Source organism: Branchiostoma floridae, chromosome 17 (genome assembly GCF_000003815.2).
Source record: "Branchiostoma floridae strain S238N-H82 chromosome 17, Bfl_VNyyK, whole genome shotgun sequence".
Taxonomy (NCBI): Eukaryota; Metazoa; Chordata; class Leptocardii; order Amphioxiformes; family Branchiostomatidae; genus Branchiostoma; species Branchiostoma floridae.
Window position 1 is genome coordinate 8,979,123 of NC_049995.1, and position 16,628 is coordinate 8,995,750.

A 16,628-nucleotide genomic window follows, 5' to 3' on the forward strand; every position below is an offset into this window, starting at 1 on the left:
GAGAGGGAGGCCGACAGAAGTGAAGACACTCACTTGAGGAATAAAGTGGAGAGAGGGATGCCACCAGAAGTGAAGACGCACACATGAGGAGTGAAGGTGGAGAGAGGGAGGCCGACAGAAGTGAAGACACACACATGAGGAGTGAAGGTGGAGAGAGGGAGGGCGACAGAAGTGAAGACGTACACATGAGGAGTGAAGGTGGAGGGAGAGAAGGCGTCAGAAGTGAAGAGGTACACATGAGTGAAGCTGGAGGAAGAGTGGGCGGCAGAAGACAGGCAGGAAACAGCAGTGATGCTTTGCCTTTACACAAGAACAGTGGAGACAGCAGTGGCCCAGGTATTAGCTTCACCTTCGACAATGTAGACATATGCCAAAGGGTCCGCCATAAAACCTCCCAAAACAGCAACATTGATCACCATTTCGTACATGCGTATGCGTCCTTAGACCGGGTCAATGTACAAGACCTACCTGATGACCAACCCATTGCCGATATACTGACTGTCCCCCTCCAAGAGTTTTTGCCAAGTAAGGAAGACCGCTCCTCCATGAGAGAGGATATGGTAACTATTGCCTCCAGAAAAGTGGTAGAGAACATGCCATTTTTCAATAAGTACTTCAAAGACTGTGTCACAGAACACATCCCACACATGTATTCTGAGCAGGCAAAACTAAAATCACATGTTGTACCATTAGGAATCCTGGAGAAGAATGAAACCAAACATGAGGACATGATAGCCATATTAGAAGAGTATCAAAAGTATGTGCCACACGGGATGAAGCTTCCACTGGAAGGTGATGGCCTATCAAACATGCGAGGGGTGGAATCCCAGGATGCTAGAGCAGATGGGGCAACTGCAGCAGACAGGCTTGAGGGTCTTGAACTTGTAACAGCAGAGTGGCATGCACATGTGACAGCTTTGCAAGATGTTTACAATGCTTATTATGACCCTAGATCAGCCACAGAAAAGGGCACATTGTTTCAGCTGAGGAACAGGTTTGATCGAAGAAATGTTACAAAGTCAACCAAGGACTCTTTCAACCCAAATCGCGAGTTTCTGAACTTTGTTTCCTCAGGCTACCTTATCCTGGCAGTGATGGAGAGCCTTGACATGTCAAACATGAAAGGGAGACCATCACTTGCCCCGAGAGGCATTGAAACAGACACACGAGAGAGAAGAAGCTCCTATTTGAGGACGGTCGTTGCCAAGGTGATTGACCAGCATATCCTGCCGACCTTTAACACACATGCCATTGTCAGCGACATCGAAACCAGACAGGCAGTGGGAGGTGCGGATGTGCCAGAAGGCAGAGTTCCCTGTGGTTTCCCTGGATGCCCAAAAAACTATGCCAGGGATGGTGTATGTTTGAGGAGACACCGGGAACAATGTGTGTGGAGCAGAGTAGAAGTACTTGGACAGGGAGGTGAGGAAGTCTTCGAGGAGAGAGATGGAGAAAACATGCCAAGTACTGACAACCAAACTGAAGCACATACAGAAGATGTACAGATGTCAGAAAGTAGTAAGAAGGAAGACTTCAAATATAACTACAACTGCTCTGTGTTAAGGGAGGGGTTATTTGACATGGTTAAGAAGGATTCAGTGAATGAAGGAGATGGCAGCAGAATACTCAGGAACTGGAAGTTTGACATGATTCAATATTACCAGAACAAGCATACACACTACAAGGACTTGGCATTTAGATACATATCACAACACAAAGCACTGCTGACTCCCCGACTTTCTGCGTCAATCCTGCACAATAAAACAATCAATACACACGGGCTGCCTGGTAAGAACATTCCGAAAGACTTACACATGGAGTTCTTGAACAAGAAAGTGAAAGAAGGGCTCTCCAGACTAGGGCCGAACATGACCTCCAAGACAATAGCAAGAGAAGGGCGAAGCCTCAAGATACTTCAAGATGTACTTGACACATTCGACACAGATCTAGTGTCATACAGAGGCATAGGAAAGCACACAGTACCTAACATGCAGGAGGAAATCCACATGCTGGTTGAAGAGATGAAAACAGAGCAACCTTTTGTGGTCATTCCTGGAAGGCTATACCGTACTTTCCCTACCTGCATGCAGTCAAGACATCACAACATCGACATGAAGAAGATGACTGCATGGATGATCGGACAGAAGGAAAAGCTGGGAAGGCGACAGCGTCTTGTATGAGAGTATAAGGTATCTGCATGTGTATTCCTAAGCGTTCTTGTCACTTGAAGACATGAAGAAGATGACTGCATGGATGATCGGACAGAAGGAAAAGCTGGGAAGGCGACAGCGTCTTGTATGAGAGTATAAGGTATCTGCATGTGTATTCCTAAGCGTTCTTGTCACTTGAAACCTGTCTCTACATCTTGTCACCCTCCTTGTAAAAAAACACAAATGAATCAGAAGTTTTACAGTTAAGCTGACAAACACTGCAACAAATAAGTTGCTGATTGTTTTTTTTTTTTTTCTCTTTAACTGGATCAAGAGCCAACCAGGTAGTTTTGTTGTCTATAGACATACTGATGTGAACTGACAGAAGTACATTTCACTAGTACTGCAATTCATGGTATCAGATAAGGATAGCATTGCATGAACAATATTTTCCAATTGCCTACTACTGCCCTGATATACAGTTTAAGGTACATGCATTTTATATAATCCTCTTTATCATTTTTACATATCATTTTGTAGAATACAGCATGCCAGGCTCCCCAAAGGCATCACACTAGAAGCAGAGCAGCCAATGAGAGCTGGATCTATGATGGGCATCACAGAAGACCCTGGCAAGAACTGTTAGTAGTAGTAGGGGAGGTATAAAAACAAACAGGTCATCCCCCTTATGTTTTTTGCTCATTTTAGGGGGTGGGGGATGTATCTTTAAGGGTACATATTCCATGGATTGAGTCGACAAACACAGCTTATAACTTACAGGTGTCTTGACAAAGTCCTATCATCATGCTGGGACACATATACATAAGCATTTGCGAGTCTCAAAGCAGATGTTTATTTGCCATGCATTTCTATCATATACACTACAGTCTGTATAATAGCTTGGTTAGTATACTGCATACCGACCGTAACTCAGTACTTAGTCATAGTCAAGCATTAATTGAATATGATATCTGCAACATAGTCTGGTTTGTATACACGCATTGTGTGTACTCATACATTTTGTAAATAAGTTTGTAACTCAGTGCTTAGGCAAGTATTATCTGAATATAATCATAGTCTGCAAGATAGTCTGGTTTTTATACACGCATTGTGTGTACTCATACATTTTGTATATAAGTTTGTAACTCAGTGCTTAGGCAAGTATTATCTGAATACATGTATAATCATAGTCTGCAAGATAGTCTGGTTTGTATACACACATGTGTGTATGTATAATCATAGTCTGCAAGATAGTCTGGTTTGTATACACGCATTGTGTGTACTCATAAATTTTGTATATAAGTTTGTAACTCAGTGCTTAGGGAGGCATCAGCAGAATATATTATGGTCTGTAAGGCAGTTTGATCTGTATACAAATATGCATTCCTCTATACAGTCCTGAAATGTTTGTGAAGACCATATTGACTACTTCATTCCACAACCCAATGTCTGTCATAATGTCTTCTCTTGTTAGGAAGGCGAAGGTAGCACAAGAATCAACAATTCTTTCAGTTGTAGCCAGACCAAAATCCTGAGTAACTACATTAAAGTTGTACATAATGGGATGCATCTCCTCCAAGAAATCTCATCACTGTTTGTAGTGGTTCTCTTAACATGATATATAGCTGATTTGTAGACGACGAATTGCTATAAATTTTAATAGTTCGTCTTAGAGTTCTGATGTAAGAGACTTGGTCCAGTGATTCATTCTAAGGTAATGTTGAAGAATCTCCACTTAAGTCACAACAAGTCTCTTCTTGTGACAGACCCTCTGAAATATTTTGACAATTTTTTTTCTGCTACAAGCATCTATCCGAACTCCTTTTCAATGTCATAACTTGAAGGTACAATTAGGCCGATTGGATGACTCTGAAACAGTAATTGTGTTGGAATCCATAACACAGTGATGACAGGATGTCTATCCTTATCTCCTCAGTAGCTGTGTGAGAGTCTTGACCCCGGTTCTGAACCCTCCGCCCCTGTGGAATACAAGAGGAGAACACTGGTGTAAGAAATATAGCATACTTTACACATCTGAAGTATGGAGTTCGCTATGAAAACGGCCCACAATGTCATTTCAATCAAATTGTTATCGAAAGTGGCCATGCGTTTGGACACATGCACAATACTGTAAGAGGACAACGCAGGTAAACACCTGCGTATTTTCTCTCGCGAAGTCAAGGGGAGAGAAACTTCATGACATGTCTCGGGCCATTTCATGCTCCCACACTAAAAATCTCATGTAACTACAGAAAATCCCGTCAGCAAAACAATATACTAGTGACCTGTTTTACGTAAACCGTAACCAAACTCTACGTAGAGACACTGCTAAGACATAGCTCCCCTCCCCCTTTTCCGTGAGCGGCTGGCGTCCTTGTGTCACGAGCTACGTTAACGTTACAGCTTCAGCCTCCGCAATGGTAACTTGTTATAACATTCCCTTGAAACTAAATAAAATTTTGAATCATGCAAATTTTAAAATGATGCCATAAATATACCATACCAAGACATTATGCAGTGCTGTTCGTCCACGGCAACACCAACCACGCCCCGTTTGTCAGCTCTCGCCAAGATAATTTTCGAATTCAGAAATTGCCTCTGACCAAGGACAGAATGTCCTTGCCCTGACGATGTGAAAACCAGGCTGTATTTCCACTCTCCTCGCTTGACATCAGCGTCTTTCTCGCCTAAGTTGTACTTGACCTTGAAACAGCAACAGCAACGGCGAAGCGTGACGCAGGGTTTCCCCAAGACATTGACAAGAGGGACCAAGTTACGTAAGGTTCTGTCTTGCCGTATCCAGTGGGCAAGCAGGCAAAAACGTCCTTTCTCCCCAGGACAAAATATATTACCGCCTTCTCCTGAGGTGGAGAGGCCAGCGCCGTCCAAAATCCGCACAAACGGACTCAGGAGGAGCCTAGGAGGAGCCGAAAGTCGAAGCCGAAAGCCGAAGCCCATATGGGGCGAGCCGCCATTTTTCCTCGAAATGAGTAAACAAACATGCGGGGAGTGGGCGGGATGATCACATTTCGCACCCGGGCTATCACCGCCCCCCTGTCTGGCCCGTGGCGCCAGCGGTGACAGCGTTAACAAGCTAGTTTCCATGGTAATAGGGGCTCGACTAGAATCCAGGCCCACCATTGGTGTTGAAACATTCCACAACGGTTCCCCCGGCTTATGGCAAGCGGCGCACAAACTCCGCGGGGAGGAGTCTACAAGCTCCGGATAGCGGAGTTTGCGTTACACAGACTACATACGGGAAATGTAGAAATGTTTGCAGTGGTTTTATGTTCACGATTTCTGTGAGGCAGTCTCACCACATTACACTATAGTGTATGGCACTACCGCGAACTCAAAACCACTGCGAACACTCCACTTTCCCACTAACACGAAATTAATCCCCACAAGCTTAAATGCATTTACAGTAAACCATTGTACATACAATTGTACCTGTAAATGTATGTTTTAGGCACACACAGAGACAGTTATAGGGCTGACGTCACAGTTGAGTTGCGCGGTAGAAGGCACAAAATGGGAAGACGATTTGGGTGTGACTTAAAATCCTTTAAAATCTTTTTCCTTGAAAATTTTGGCCCAACCTGGAGACTTTTGGGGATAGAAGGAACAGGCAAGGTCTGATCTTTTCCATTTTGGTCAAAATTTGCTCAGTTTAGCAGTTTTGGTGGGGCGTGGAAGGATTTTAGTTTTGTCATATTGGTGGTATCAGGAGAAAACTGGGGTCAAAGGTGAGGTTTCTTTCATAGAGCGGGGATTCCTAGGAGTTTGAGGTGGTTAACCCTCTGTTTTCTTTCGGTTTTTACAAAGATGACCCTTGTGGCTGTCTGGTGGAGAAATTTTGTTAAGATTGAAATTGGGGTTAGTACTTTTCTGAAGCCTTGTTTTAGTGTATTTTAAAATGCCATCCTATGGAGTGGTCCAACAGTAATGTCAGCCCTAGTTGTGCAAAGGAATTACTTGATAGAGGCATGGTTACTTACCAGTTGTGCACCATGAGTTTTTGTACTGCCAGCAGTGCCTGGTACCGGACAGACTGGTCCTCATGGTGCATATGCTGCATCACTAACTGCTTCCCTCCTAGAGTCTCGATCAGGCTGAGTAAAGGGGAAACATACATCAATGATTTCAGCTGCCAACCATAGCCTTTTTTATGGATGTCTGGCAAAGGATATTCCTGTGTTTCACACTCTGATTAAGACTTCTTTGTTCAGTTTATTATTGATACTCGTGTTTGTATAGTTTATATCTAGCCAACAGCCATCCCTTGACTTGCTGAGGAAAATTTTGCCTATTCCATCCTCTGTGATAGACAAAAATCGGCATGTAAAGATTTTAAAACAAATGCCATTGAACCAAGCAGAGGCTACAAGCAATATTTGCTCCTTAAAATGCAGGAAATAGCATTTCAGAGGGTCCAAAATTATCCAGGGTGGACACGCTTCCTAACCCCCAAGGATTGTCGTGCAGAGAGGATTTCCAAATTTTGAAATCGAGGGGATGGAAAAAGAATTCAGGCTGGCTAGAACACTGGTTTATATTGGTATCATTGCAATATGATGTTCAAAATACCTGATGCATTTCATTTTTATACTGTTAACCTGTATCACTTCAGCCAAAATCTTTCAAAAAGGAGAATCCCTACGTACCAACCAATTCTAATATTTTCAGGAACATCATAGGAAACATAGCGTTATCATATAGGCATATATAGGTAAAGGGATGTGACTCACTGTTTCCCGCGAGGAAGATGTCTAACGTACTCTCCGATGTCGTGTGAGGCCACCGCAAGGATCTGTGGGTCCTTTGATGTCTCCAACAGTCGAATCAAAATCCTAGAAATTTTTATCACTTGTTAGTACATTTGCCTGAAGAAGCCATTCATAGAGTAAAATTTCAGACATGCTATTTGTTCCTATGTAAGTTGTGTGTACATTTGTACATGTGTGTAAGTTACTGTGTAAACGTCATTAAACCATTGAAAGTTTGAGGACTGGTGCAATGGCTTGGGGGGGTCCTCTGGCTATCACAAAGACGTGAAATACATGACATTGTAGAGCTTTATCTACAAAGCACTTGAGAGTATGTCGAACACACATCACTTCCAAAGGACTAGCCCTCTACTACAGATTGCATGGCTCAAGGCATTAGAAATGGTGATAGGCACTGCCCCTATACATAAAGGTGTGAGAAATATTTAAACTAACAATCAGTAACATTCAAAATTGTACCCACTTCAAGAGTTCGTAGTTCTTCTCGTTCAGTCTGCCCGCGTTCTCTCTCCAGAACTTCTCCGACTTGTGAACCGGGCTCCACTCCAGTCGCCCTGACCGCACCTCACTGGAGTACTCATCAAAGGAGCTGGAAGACAGAGATGGAAAACAACTTTTTTACTACTGTAAATGCAGAAATTTTAATGTTTGCGGTTTTCGCAGTGGCCACTTCTCCACGAACTTAAAACCACTGTGAACATTTTGACCATGGCAGCAAGAGACTACAGTGCATGGTGCTACCGCAAACTTAAAACCACTGCGAAAAGGCATTTTTCCCGCTACGGCGAAATTAAATCCCCGAGAACTTATTGCATTTACAGTATGCTCACAAGGAAGGTTATGTTTAAGGTGCTGTTTGTGTGCATGTGTAAATGTTTTGCGCACATCTGTGTGTGTGTGTGTGTGTGTGTTTGCACACACGTGTTTGAGTGTGTTTATGTTTGTGCGAATGGGTGTGCTTGTGAATGTTAGTGTGTTTGTGTGTGTGCACGTGTGTTTGTGGACAGAATACTGTAAATGCATTTAAGTTCGCGGGGATTTAATTTCGCGGTAGCGGGAAAATGGACTTTTCGCAGTGGTTTTAATTTCGCGCTAGCACCATGCACTGTAGTCTATTACTGTTATGGAAAAATATTCGCGGTGGTTTTAAATTCGCGGTGAAGCGGCCGCCGCGGAAACCGCGAACATTAATCCACCGCGAACATTTCTGCATTTACAGTAACTTGAAAAGCTATAGATGGATCTGTATCATTAATGATGCTTGCATGTTGACAGGTATCAGCAAATTGAATAGCAAGTTGCATCATGAACCCCCTGATACTATCCTATTGATTCAAAATTCAAGATCTAGTTAACTTTTTCTAAGGAGGTGTAAAACAAGTAAAGGAACATTCCACTACACACCTGCTTTTTTCAGAACATGCTGTCTTCCTCACAGGTGTGTTAAGTCATACATGAGGTCACAGGTGTGAAAGACATACCTGAGGTCCTGCATGCTCTCCTGAAGTTTCTCCTCCAGGAACTCGATGTCATCTGTGATGTCTGGGTCTTCAAACTTCTGCCCCTCAAGCACCTCAAGGTGTTTCAGCACCTTACACTGGATCATGGCTAGGGCGTGGTCTTTGATACAGTCTCTGTCTGTGGGCTTCTCTAGGAGGTTCTGTAGGAGCAAGAACAAGATTGATCACATGTAAGTCACATGTACATCACATGATCAGTACATGTACATCACATGTCTAAGTCATGGTCTTTGATACAGTCTCTGTCTGTGGGCTTCTCTAGGAGGTTCTGTAGGAGCAAGAACAAGATTGATCACATGTAAGTCACATGTACATCACATGATCAGTACATGTACGTCACATGGCTAAGACATGGTCTTTGATACAGTCTCTGTCTGTGGGGTTCTCTAGTAGGTTCTGTAGGGGCAAGAAGAGGATTGGTCACATGACACATGAATGTAAGTCATTTGTGCATCACATTATCAGTAGATGTATGTCACATGGTTAATGCAGCATGGTCTTTGATACAGTCTCTGTTTATGGGGTTCTCTAGTAGGTTCTGTAGATGAACGAACAAGGTTAATCACATGCATGTAGTCACATGTAACGTTACATCACATGATCAATACATGTAAGTCACATGGCTAAGGCATGGTCTTTGATACAGTCTCTGCCCATTGGTCTCTCTCTGTAGCCTTTCTCTAAAAGATTCTGTAAGGTCAAGAATCAGGTTGATCACATGACCCATGCATGTACGTCACATGTACATCACATGATCAGTACATGTTAGTCACATGGTTAATGCATGGTCTTTGACACAGTCTCTGCGGGCTTCTATAGAACAAGTTCAACGTATCATTACTTGTTGATCACAGGTATCATTAATGTATATGTATGTCACATGTATGTACATTTTTACTTTGCTGTACTATTGTACCTTTTACTTACATTTACTTACTTTTTATCTACATAATCATTAAATGCTACTGGTTATTTTACCTACCCGGAAAGTTGCCAGGACGATACGAGTGACTTTCTCCTTCACTGACTCTCTCAAAACGTCGCTCAGGACTGGAATGACGTTATATCTGGGGGGAAAATTATAGCAGCATTAAAATCAGTCTGTTTGAATACTGCAAAATATGTCTAGAGTTCAAAGAAGTTTTAAAAAAGTAAGTATTGCTGATGTTTGACAAATGAAGATGGCTAAATCACTAAAGGACATTGCTGTCTTAGAATCTACTACTTTTAAACTATGGTTCAAATGAATCAAATTTACCCCCAATTTTCTCAATAGACCATCCCTACTGTATGTATAGACTGGACCAAAGACAGAAAATAGGGGTGCTCACCTGTCCATCTGCATGGCAATCTCAGGATTGAAGGCCAGCAGCCACATAGAGAATGTAATCTGATACTGCAGCTGGAAACCAATCTTATTGGCTGCTACCACGGTAACCAACCTGTCAACCAATCAAAGGTAAGATTCAGATTTCAAGTCATTATGTTATGGGTTTTTAAAGCTATTCCTACTGTTTCAAACCTATATGTTTGAGTAACTATCTTCATGTGAATTGGACTATTTTACAATGAAAATTATCTTGTAAACTGAAATTACAACTAAGTCATTGATTATTTTTTCACACTTGCTACATACAATATATGAACATGTACATGTAACAGCATATTGTAGTTTCATTGCATATCATCATCATAGACCATCATCATTATAGACCACTAAGTTAAAGAATAATCAGAGCCAATGATAGTTGATCAATATACACTACTTTCTTAATCCTTATTCTTATCAAGCATAACCAATTGAACATAGAATTAAACTCTTACGCAAGACGAATAATAGAAGCTGTGGTGCAAAGCTTTCAGCATTTGCCATCTTTCTTTAGCTTTGAAGGGTAGTAATTTTTCGTGGATAACCCGCAACAATCTAACCTTTAACCAACAAGTATAAATAACTCACGTGTTGATCCCATCGAGTCGCATGAACCCCAGCCGGTACTCGTTGATTCTCAGCATCATCATCAGACAACCTGCTACGGTCTGCCGGTAGTCATTGTCCTGCATGTCAACAACAATAACAACAATTCCACTTAACAAACTGATACAGCACTGTGTTTGCCTCATTGAATGTCCCCCATCCATTGCATTTGATGAGCCATCATTTTTTGGACATTGTGGTGGCTTGTTAGAAGTTGTAAAAAAAAGGTTACGGTAAAGGTACTGTACAGTATTAGAAGCAGGGCTCGAAATCCTTTTTTCTGCATACCTGCACTGGTGCAGGTAACATTGAAAATTACCTGCACCTGACAAATTTTACCTGCACCACTCTGAACTCAGGAACCATGCGTCGCTATTTTTTCTTTCATACTTTATCAATGCAGCTAATAACAATCCATAAACACCTGTACATCATAGGACATTTAGTACATGGACCAGTGCAGGTTAGGTGCAGGTATACACCAGAAATACCTGCACAGCTCCAATTTTACCTGCACTAACCTGAATATGCAGGTGCTAATTCGAGCCCTGTAGAAGGTGGAGCCCATCCCTCTTCTGCCACCAACTTTTAGTTTTACTTCCCAACCAAAGTCACAAAGTCAGGTGCCCCTTTTTTTGTATAAGACATGAGGGTGGATTGAGGAAAGTCATGTAGCGTGCGTTTTCCTAAGGACTCAACATCTAGCCAGGAATGCCAAATATCAAACCTGTGACATTTTGATCTTGTGTCCATTAGCATAGTCACTCAGCCATTCAACAAACCCTTATGCTCTCACCAGAAGCTGTTAATATTACTACATGTATTTTAGGATAGGTTACAAGGTTCTTTCCACACAGAGGAACAGCAGTGTATGTAGCACCTTTATACTCTCACTATGTGCCCTATTACGTACCTTTGTGAGAAAATACTGTGATACCCATCCCCTTCCTATCCCGATACACATTAGAACCTGCCTCATTACACAAGACAACCCCCCTCACCACACCATTAGTGAACCCCCCCTCCTTACCTTTGCGACCAGCTGGTTCTTGAGCCAGGTGAAGAAGTAGGTAAGGTCTGACCCCTCCATGAGTTCCCGACCCCAGCACGCCAGCTTAGCGATGATCCTCGCAGCCTGTGGGGAGGGGGAGAAAGTAATGATGATTCAGTCAAACAAGACTATACCATGTTCCAGGAGGGGGTGTCATCCTGTCATGCTGCAGTACCTGGAAATATGGCTAGGTGGCCTAAACTTCCCAAGTTTCTTTGGGGAATAATTACCCACATATTGAAATTCATTTACAAATTCATCAAAAGGATCGTGAGATAAGGTTGTAAGCACACAAGCACAGACAGAAACAAGACCAAGTCAGTGAGTTCAATCTTACATGTGCAAAATGATTTATCCTTTACCATTATCATAGTCTTTTTGTAAGTGCAAGGAGAGGACAGAAACATCCACACCACTGCAATAGCTAAGAATTAGCAGGTCTGGGAATTAAACAGATGCATTAGTCAAATTATACAAGAAGAGGAAAGAAGAGGACTTATTTCTTCCAAGTGTTTCTAGTACTTTGACCTTTTCAAAACCACAGGGCATATATATAGTGTTTTGCTAGTTTGGAGACTGTTACAGTTACTAGTGTATCAGGATGCTGTGTGTCATAATCGGCAACATTTAAAAATTATTTGACAGAACATACATGTATTTCAAAAAAAATTGAAAAAAATTATTAAAGTTTTTCTTTTAACTTCAGCTGGAAAAAAACATAGTTCTTGCCTAAACACAGTATTTCTAGGATAATCTGATTTAAATCATTACTTAAAAATCTCAATGTTTGCAGCCAAAGAATCACTGCATACTTTGGAGCCGTTTTGTGGCATGAACTTGAATCTGGCCCTGGACCAGAAACAGCCCCCTTACTTTACCATGGCAACCTGAATGCAAGCTAGGCCCACATGCCTCCAGCCATCAGGAGAGAGGGAAGGAGGGAGAGTCCAGAGGAGGACAGCAGCACCCAACATTCCAGTTGGCACCCGACTAACCTGAAACACTGTGAAATGGTCGGGCCTACCCAGCATGCTCAGGAATTGGGCCCAGGGCACCTGGGGCTGCAAGTTACCATGGAGACAGGTTGCCATGGTTACCATGCATGTGTTGGTTGCCATGCTTACATGAACCATCATGCAATTTCTATATTGCTGTGCATGCATGACATCTAGCAGATTGTAATGGTATTGCACATGTGTAATTTCTAGTTTGTCAAGCAAAGTCTGTTAGAATCATTATTGGCCCAATCAAGAGTGTCACTCAGCAAAACAGCCAAGATCTGATGAGTGGTTAATGGTTATTGATAGGTTCTGGTTAACATTACTAACCTGGTTGATGACAAACTGGTCCTGTCTGTTGAGCATGTTGATGAACTGGGACCAAGGAGCTGTCTTCATCTTCTTGGCGTAGTCAAAGAACAGGTTAACTCGATCATGCTTCTCCTAAAAGAAAAAAAGAAAATTCAAAACTTTGCTTTTCAAAAGCTGATTCTAAGCCATATACAATAGCAAACTATACAAGAAAAGAAGAAAAAGTCACAATATAAGCACTCTTGTTTGGTGGCCTAGTATGGTACATGCAATTTCCTGACATCCATGTAAGGGGAGACTGTCCGAGAGAACAATTTTGCAATGTTTTAAATTTATGGTTGAAGCTATGCTGTAGGACTGTTGTAATACAATTTCTGGCATAAAAAATTAGTGGTAAAAAAAAAACACGTGAAAATAAAATCACCTCTAAGATAGATACATTTATAGTAAATGCCACTTAGGTCATGATTCTAAATATTCTTCTGGGTGATACCAATTGATATAAGGGGTGTTCTAACCTGCAGCATATCATCCACCATCGTTAGGATATACTGTACAGTCTGGTCCTTGGAAATCTTCCCCATCAGGTTTTGGAATGTCTTGACAGCCTGGAGAGGGAAAATGAAGAAAATAAACACTATTATTATATAAACCTTCACGAAAGCAAAACATATTGTTTTTGCTCTTCTTCTTTTCAAACAAATGAGGTCAATTATGTGGACTAGATGCCTGTCACCATGGTTATTGGTATAGTGGCAGACACCCTGTGAATTTGATCACATAATGTAGCAAGTGGCAGGACAGAACTGGAGGAGCTGGTCATGGGGATCCGCAGGTCAATCCGCCATGCAAATTGATGGTTGTCGAATATAGTTCAGGGCCTAAAACTTCAAGATTTTTTTCCTGGTCAAATGGGTAGAAATCCTGGCAGTTTTGAGGTGGGTGTGACAGGGGAGGGTTTCTACTTTCTGATTAGGGCCAAAAAGCTGAGTTTTTGTGGTTGCTGAGAGGTATAAAGTTGGGACTTTTTTTGTCCTAGCACATGGCCTTCTCACTGGGTTGTGGTGTGGTTTTGAGGTCAGGGGTCAATTTTTCAGTTTCCCGGAAGTTTCACTGTTAGATACTTGGCGAAATGTGGTTTTTCGGATAGCTGAGATGTCGGGCTTTCATATGAGGGTATGTTTGTTTGCCAGTAACGTCAGAAAGTTGAGTTATTAACAGTTGCTTTCTCCTCTTTTTTGTATAGGGAACCATTGTTTAGAGGCTGCAAATTGAATCACCTGTGGATACCCTCATCATACATGTATATGTGAGTAAGAATCAATATACAGGGCAGTAGTTTTTTTAGGCTAGACCATTGTGAAGTTAAACATGATGCATTTTCCTGCAAATGTTATCTTTCAAGTTTGGATCCTCCTCAAAGCTACATCGCAATAGTTTATTGGATAGAGGGTTTGCCTTGAATTCCAGAGGTCATATTTACAAACTCCAGCCAGGTCATACTAACAATTTTAAAACAGTACATACTGATTTGTGAACACACTGGACTATCAATGGACTAGCCCCTGCCATACTGGCCTGTGTGGCCCAAGGGATGTAGCAATGGAAAAGTAATAAACAGAGATCAAACACATACTGACTTTAGCTGACTATCATAATTCTAGTAATACATGCAGTGCCCCCTACCTGCATGCCCTTGTCCTGCAGCACCTTCTCCCTGTTCTCAGCTGACACATTGTCGAACTCCCGGATGAACTGGAAGTCTTCCTGGGAGATCATCTGGCCCCTGTGGATGGTTGAGTTTAATTGATTTCACCAATCAAACAATAACTTGAATAAGCATTATCACCACCTGAGTATCCATGAGCAGTGACAGCAATTAGAAGTATGTGTGAGGGTACCTGACTGTAATCCTGAGACATAAACAAATGTCTCATGCTTGATATCTCATCTCAGACATAAGTACAATTCTGAGGAAGCATGTGTTCAATGAAACACCAACATCAGTAAAATTGCACTTTTTACGATACTGAAACACCAGCATCAGTACAGTAACATGACACTGTCCATGGTGCTGGAACAACATCAATGGAGTTCCTGGTATGAAAAGCTAGAAGCTTAGACAGAGTAAAGGAAATGTAGATACATGGTTGTAGACTCCACTAACAAACTTGCTTGTAAGGCATTTCAACCCCCGAAGTCGTACAAGGAAAAGAAAACTTTATAGAACTCTTGACGTTGCTTGGCGGCCAAACAAGGGTACAACACTGGGGCCTGCTACTAGTAGTAGTACTACTAGCGCTAGGAAGACCACGTCAAAACCTCAACTCTGCTCAAGATAACTTCTTCTTCTTCTGTCCATGATGTCTAGCTGCCGAGTCTTTGAAAACTTTGTTGTAATCAACTATTTATAGTTATTTATATTAACATATGGGAAGATCAGGTCTTCAACACACTCCCGGAGCTGGGTAGCCTGGATACCATACCCCAACCTCAAAATATATCTTTCGTGTTGGGGTCTGACAGGATGGCTGTAGAAAGGTTCTCGAAGGCCCTTGATCAGAGGGAGGAGAACCTAGGATTGATGACCACTCTCACCACAGGTAGCCAGCTACAACACACCACAGTTGGTCAGCAGGCTATCACAGTAGCGAATCAGGTACTTAGTGGTCACTGTTATGGATTCAAAAAGTACAGTTGGGGTCTTTAACCAATCATGGCAGGGGCGTAATTACCTGCTGATCCTGTGCTGTTCTATTGGTGGAGTTTTTTGCCCACTATAAGGGGCAAAATTGAGAAGAGTTCCTATCCCATCCGGCCAGACCTCTGCACGATAGATACTTGAGATCGGGCTGGGGTTTGGTAACCAGGCTAGGAGCTGGGGGTCTCCAGATCCGACTGGACTGTCTACGCCAAATGCAGAACAACGTGGCGAGAACTGTCTGTAGCCGCCACGCATCAACAAATGATGCACGTGACCGATTGATTGATTGATACTTACTGTAGATAGGATTGCCAGTTAACCCTGTGTGCTCGGACATCTGCGGCCCTCTGGGATAGCGGGTCGGTAGCGATAATGAACCCGCCGGCGCCCTTGAACTCTTCTGCACGATCCAGCTTAGCCAATGACGGCACGCCTTCCAGAGACTGGTATGACGACATTGTGCTTCCTTGGGAAATGAAACAATGCAAACATTTAACAAGACAATACTAAATACAAGTAAGAAGAGAACACACCTTGTAAGTCACAAATTATCAGGCAAATGGAATTTCACCTCTACACCTCCAAAAAATTATTATGGGCTTCAATTATTATGATTCCCTGGTCTAATTTTTAGCTCTCACACAATTTGCAAAATATTATGAATTCCTCAATTTTGAGGTATGTTGATGTATTAACGACACAATTATTGCTTCCATGACACACCTTGTTGAGTAGAATTGGTTATGGCAAACAAAATTTTTGTATCTCGGAAATTTACTTCACGCCCCCCTCCCTCATCCCTTTTCCATCCCCCAACCATCCCAGCGACACAAATTCTAAAACAATCATAATCTGATCTAACACTTTACACGGTATGAAGATAGATGCTTTTCCCTGCTTATTTGTATAAAATGCGTCTATATAAAGCTTTTGGAAGTGGCAAAACGCACCTTTTTGTCGTCTGTTTCGCTCAAAATCGCAGAAATCAGACCTGAGGTCACGTCTGCTCACGTCAGGGTCATATGACAGAAAATCTCGCGAGAATCAACGTGATTTTGTGCTCCTTTGTAGGGACCGTACATTTTTCTCCAAGAAGAGCGTATAATTCCCAAGGTATGGCACTATTCGACA

General features: G+C 42.2%; 2 protein-coding genes across 2 annotated transcripts in view; both read right to left on the reverse strand.

The window, feature by feature from the left end:
• The window catches only part of LOC118404080 (V-type proton ATPase subunit H-like), a 23,509-nt gene extending 6,934 nt beyond the window's left edge, over nucleotides 1–16,575 (reverse strand). The window contains exons 1-13 of the mRNA XM_035803040.1: nucleotides 16,448–16,575; nucleotides 15,795–15,963; nucleotides 14,480–14,579; nucleotides 13,312–13,401; nucleotides 12,812–12,925; nucleotides 11,463–11,567; nucleotides 10,415–10,512; nucleotides 9,789–9,899; nucleotides 9,440–9,524; nucleotides 8,419–8,597; nucleotides 7,401–7,526; nucleotides 6,899–7,000; nucleotides 6,149–6,262 (exon numbers count right to left, since the gene is read on the reverse strand). Coding sequence (XP_035658933.1) covers nucleotides 6,149–6,262; nucleotides 6,899–7,000; nucleotides 7,401–7,526; nucleotides 8,419–8,597; nucleotides 9,440–9,524; nucleotides 9,789–9,899; nucleotides 10,415–10,512; nucleotides 11,463–11,567; nucleotides 12,812–12,925; nucleotides 13,312–13,401; nucleotides 14,480–14,579; nucleotides 15,795–15,955 — 1,385 coding nt within the window. The 5' untranslated portion in view covers nucleotides 15,956–15,963; nucleotides 16,448–16,575. The remainder of the gene's footprint in view (nucleotides 1–6,148; nucleotides 6,263–6,898; nucleotides 7,001–7,400; nucleotides 7,527–8,418; nucleotides 8,598–9,439; nucleotides 9,525–9,788; nucleotides 9,900–10,414; nucleotides 10,513–11,462; nucleotides 11,568–12,811; nucleotides 12,926–13,311; nucleotides 13,402–14,479; nucleotides 14,580–15,794; nucleotides 15,964–16,447) is intronic.
• Nucleotides 3,762–5,401, reverse strand: LOC118404081. The gene is made up of 2 exons (XM_035803041.1): nucleotides 4,654–5,401; nucleotides 3,762–4,129 (listed from the first exon to the last, which is right to left on the reverse strand). Exons 1-2 carry the CDS (start codon nucleotides 5,289–5,291, stop codon nucleotides 4,075–4,077), a joined length of 693 nt encoding a protein of 230 aa, XP_035658934.1. The 5' UTR covers nucleotides 5,292–5,401; the 3' UTR covers nucleotides 3,762–4,074.
• Nucleotides 16,576–16,628: the final 53 nt, after the last annotated feature.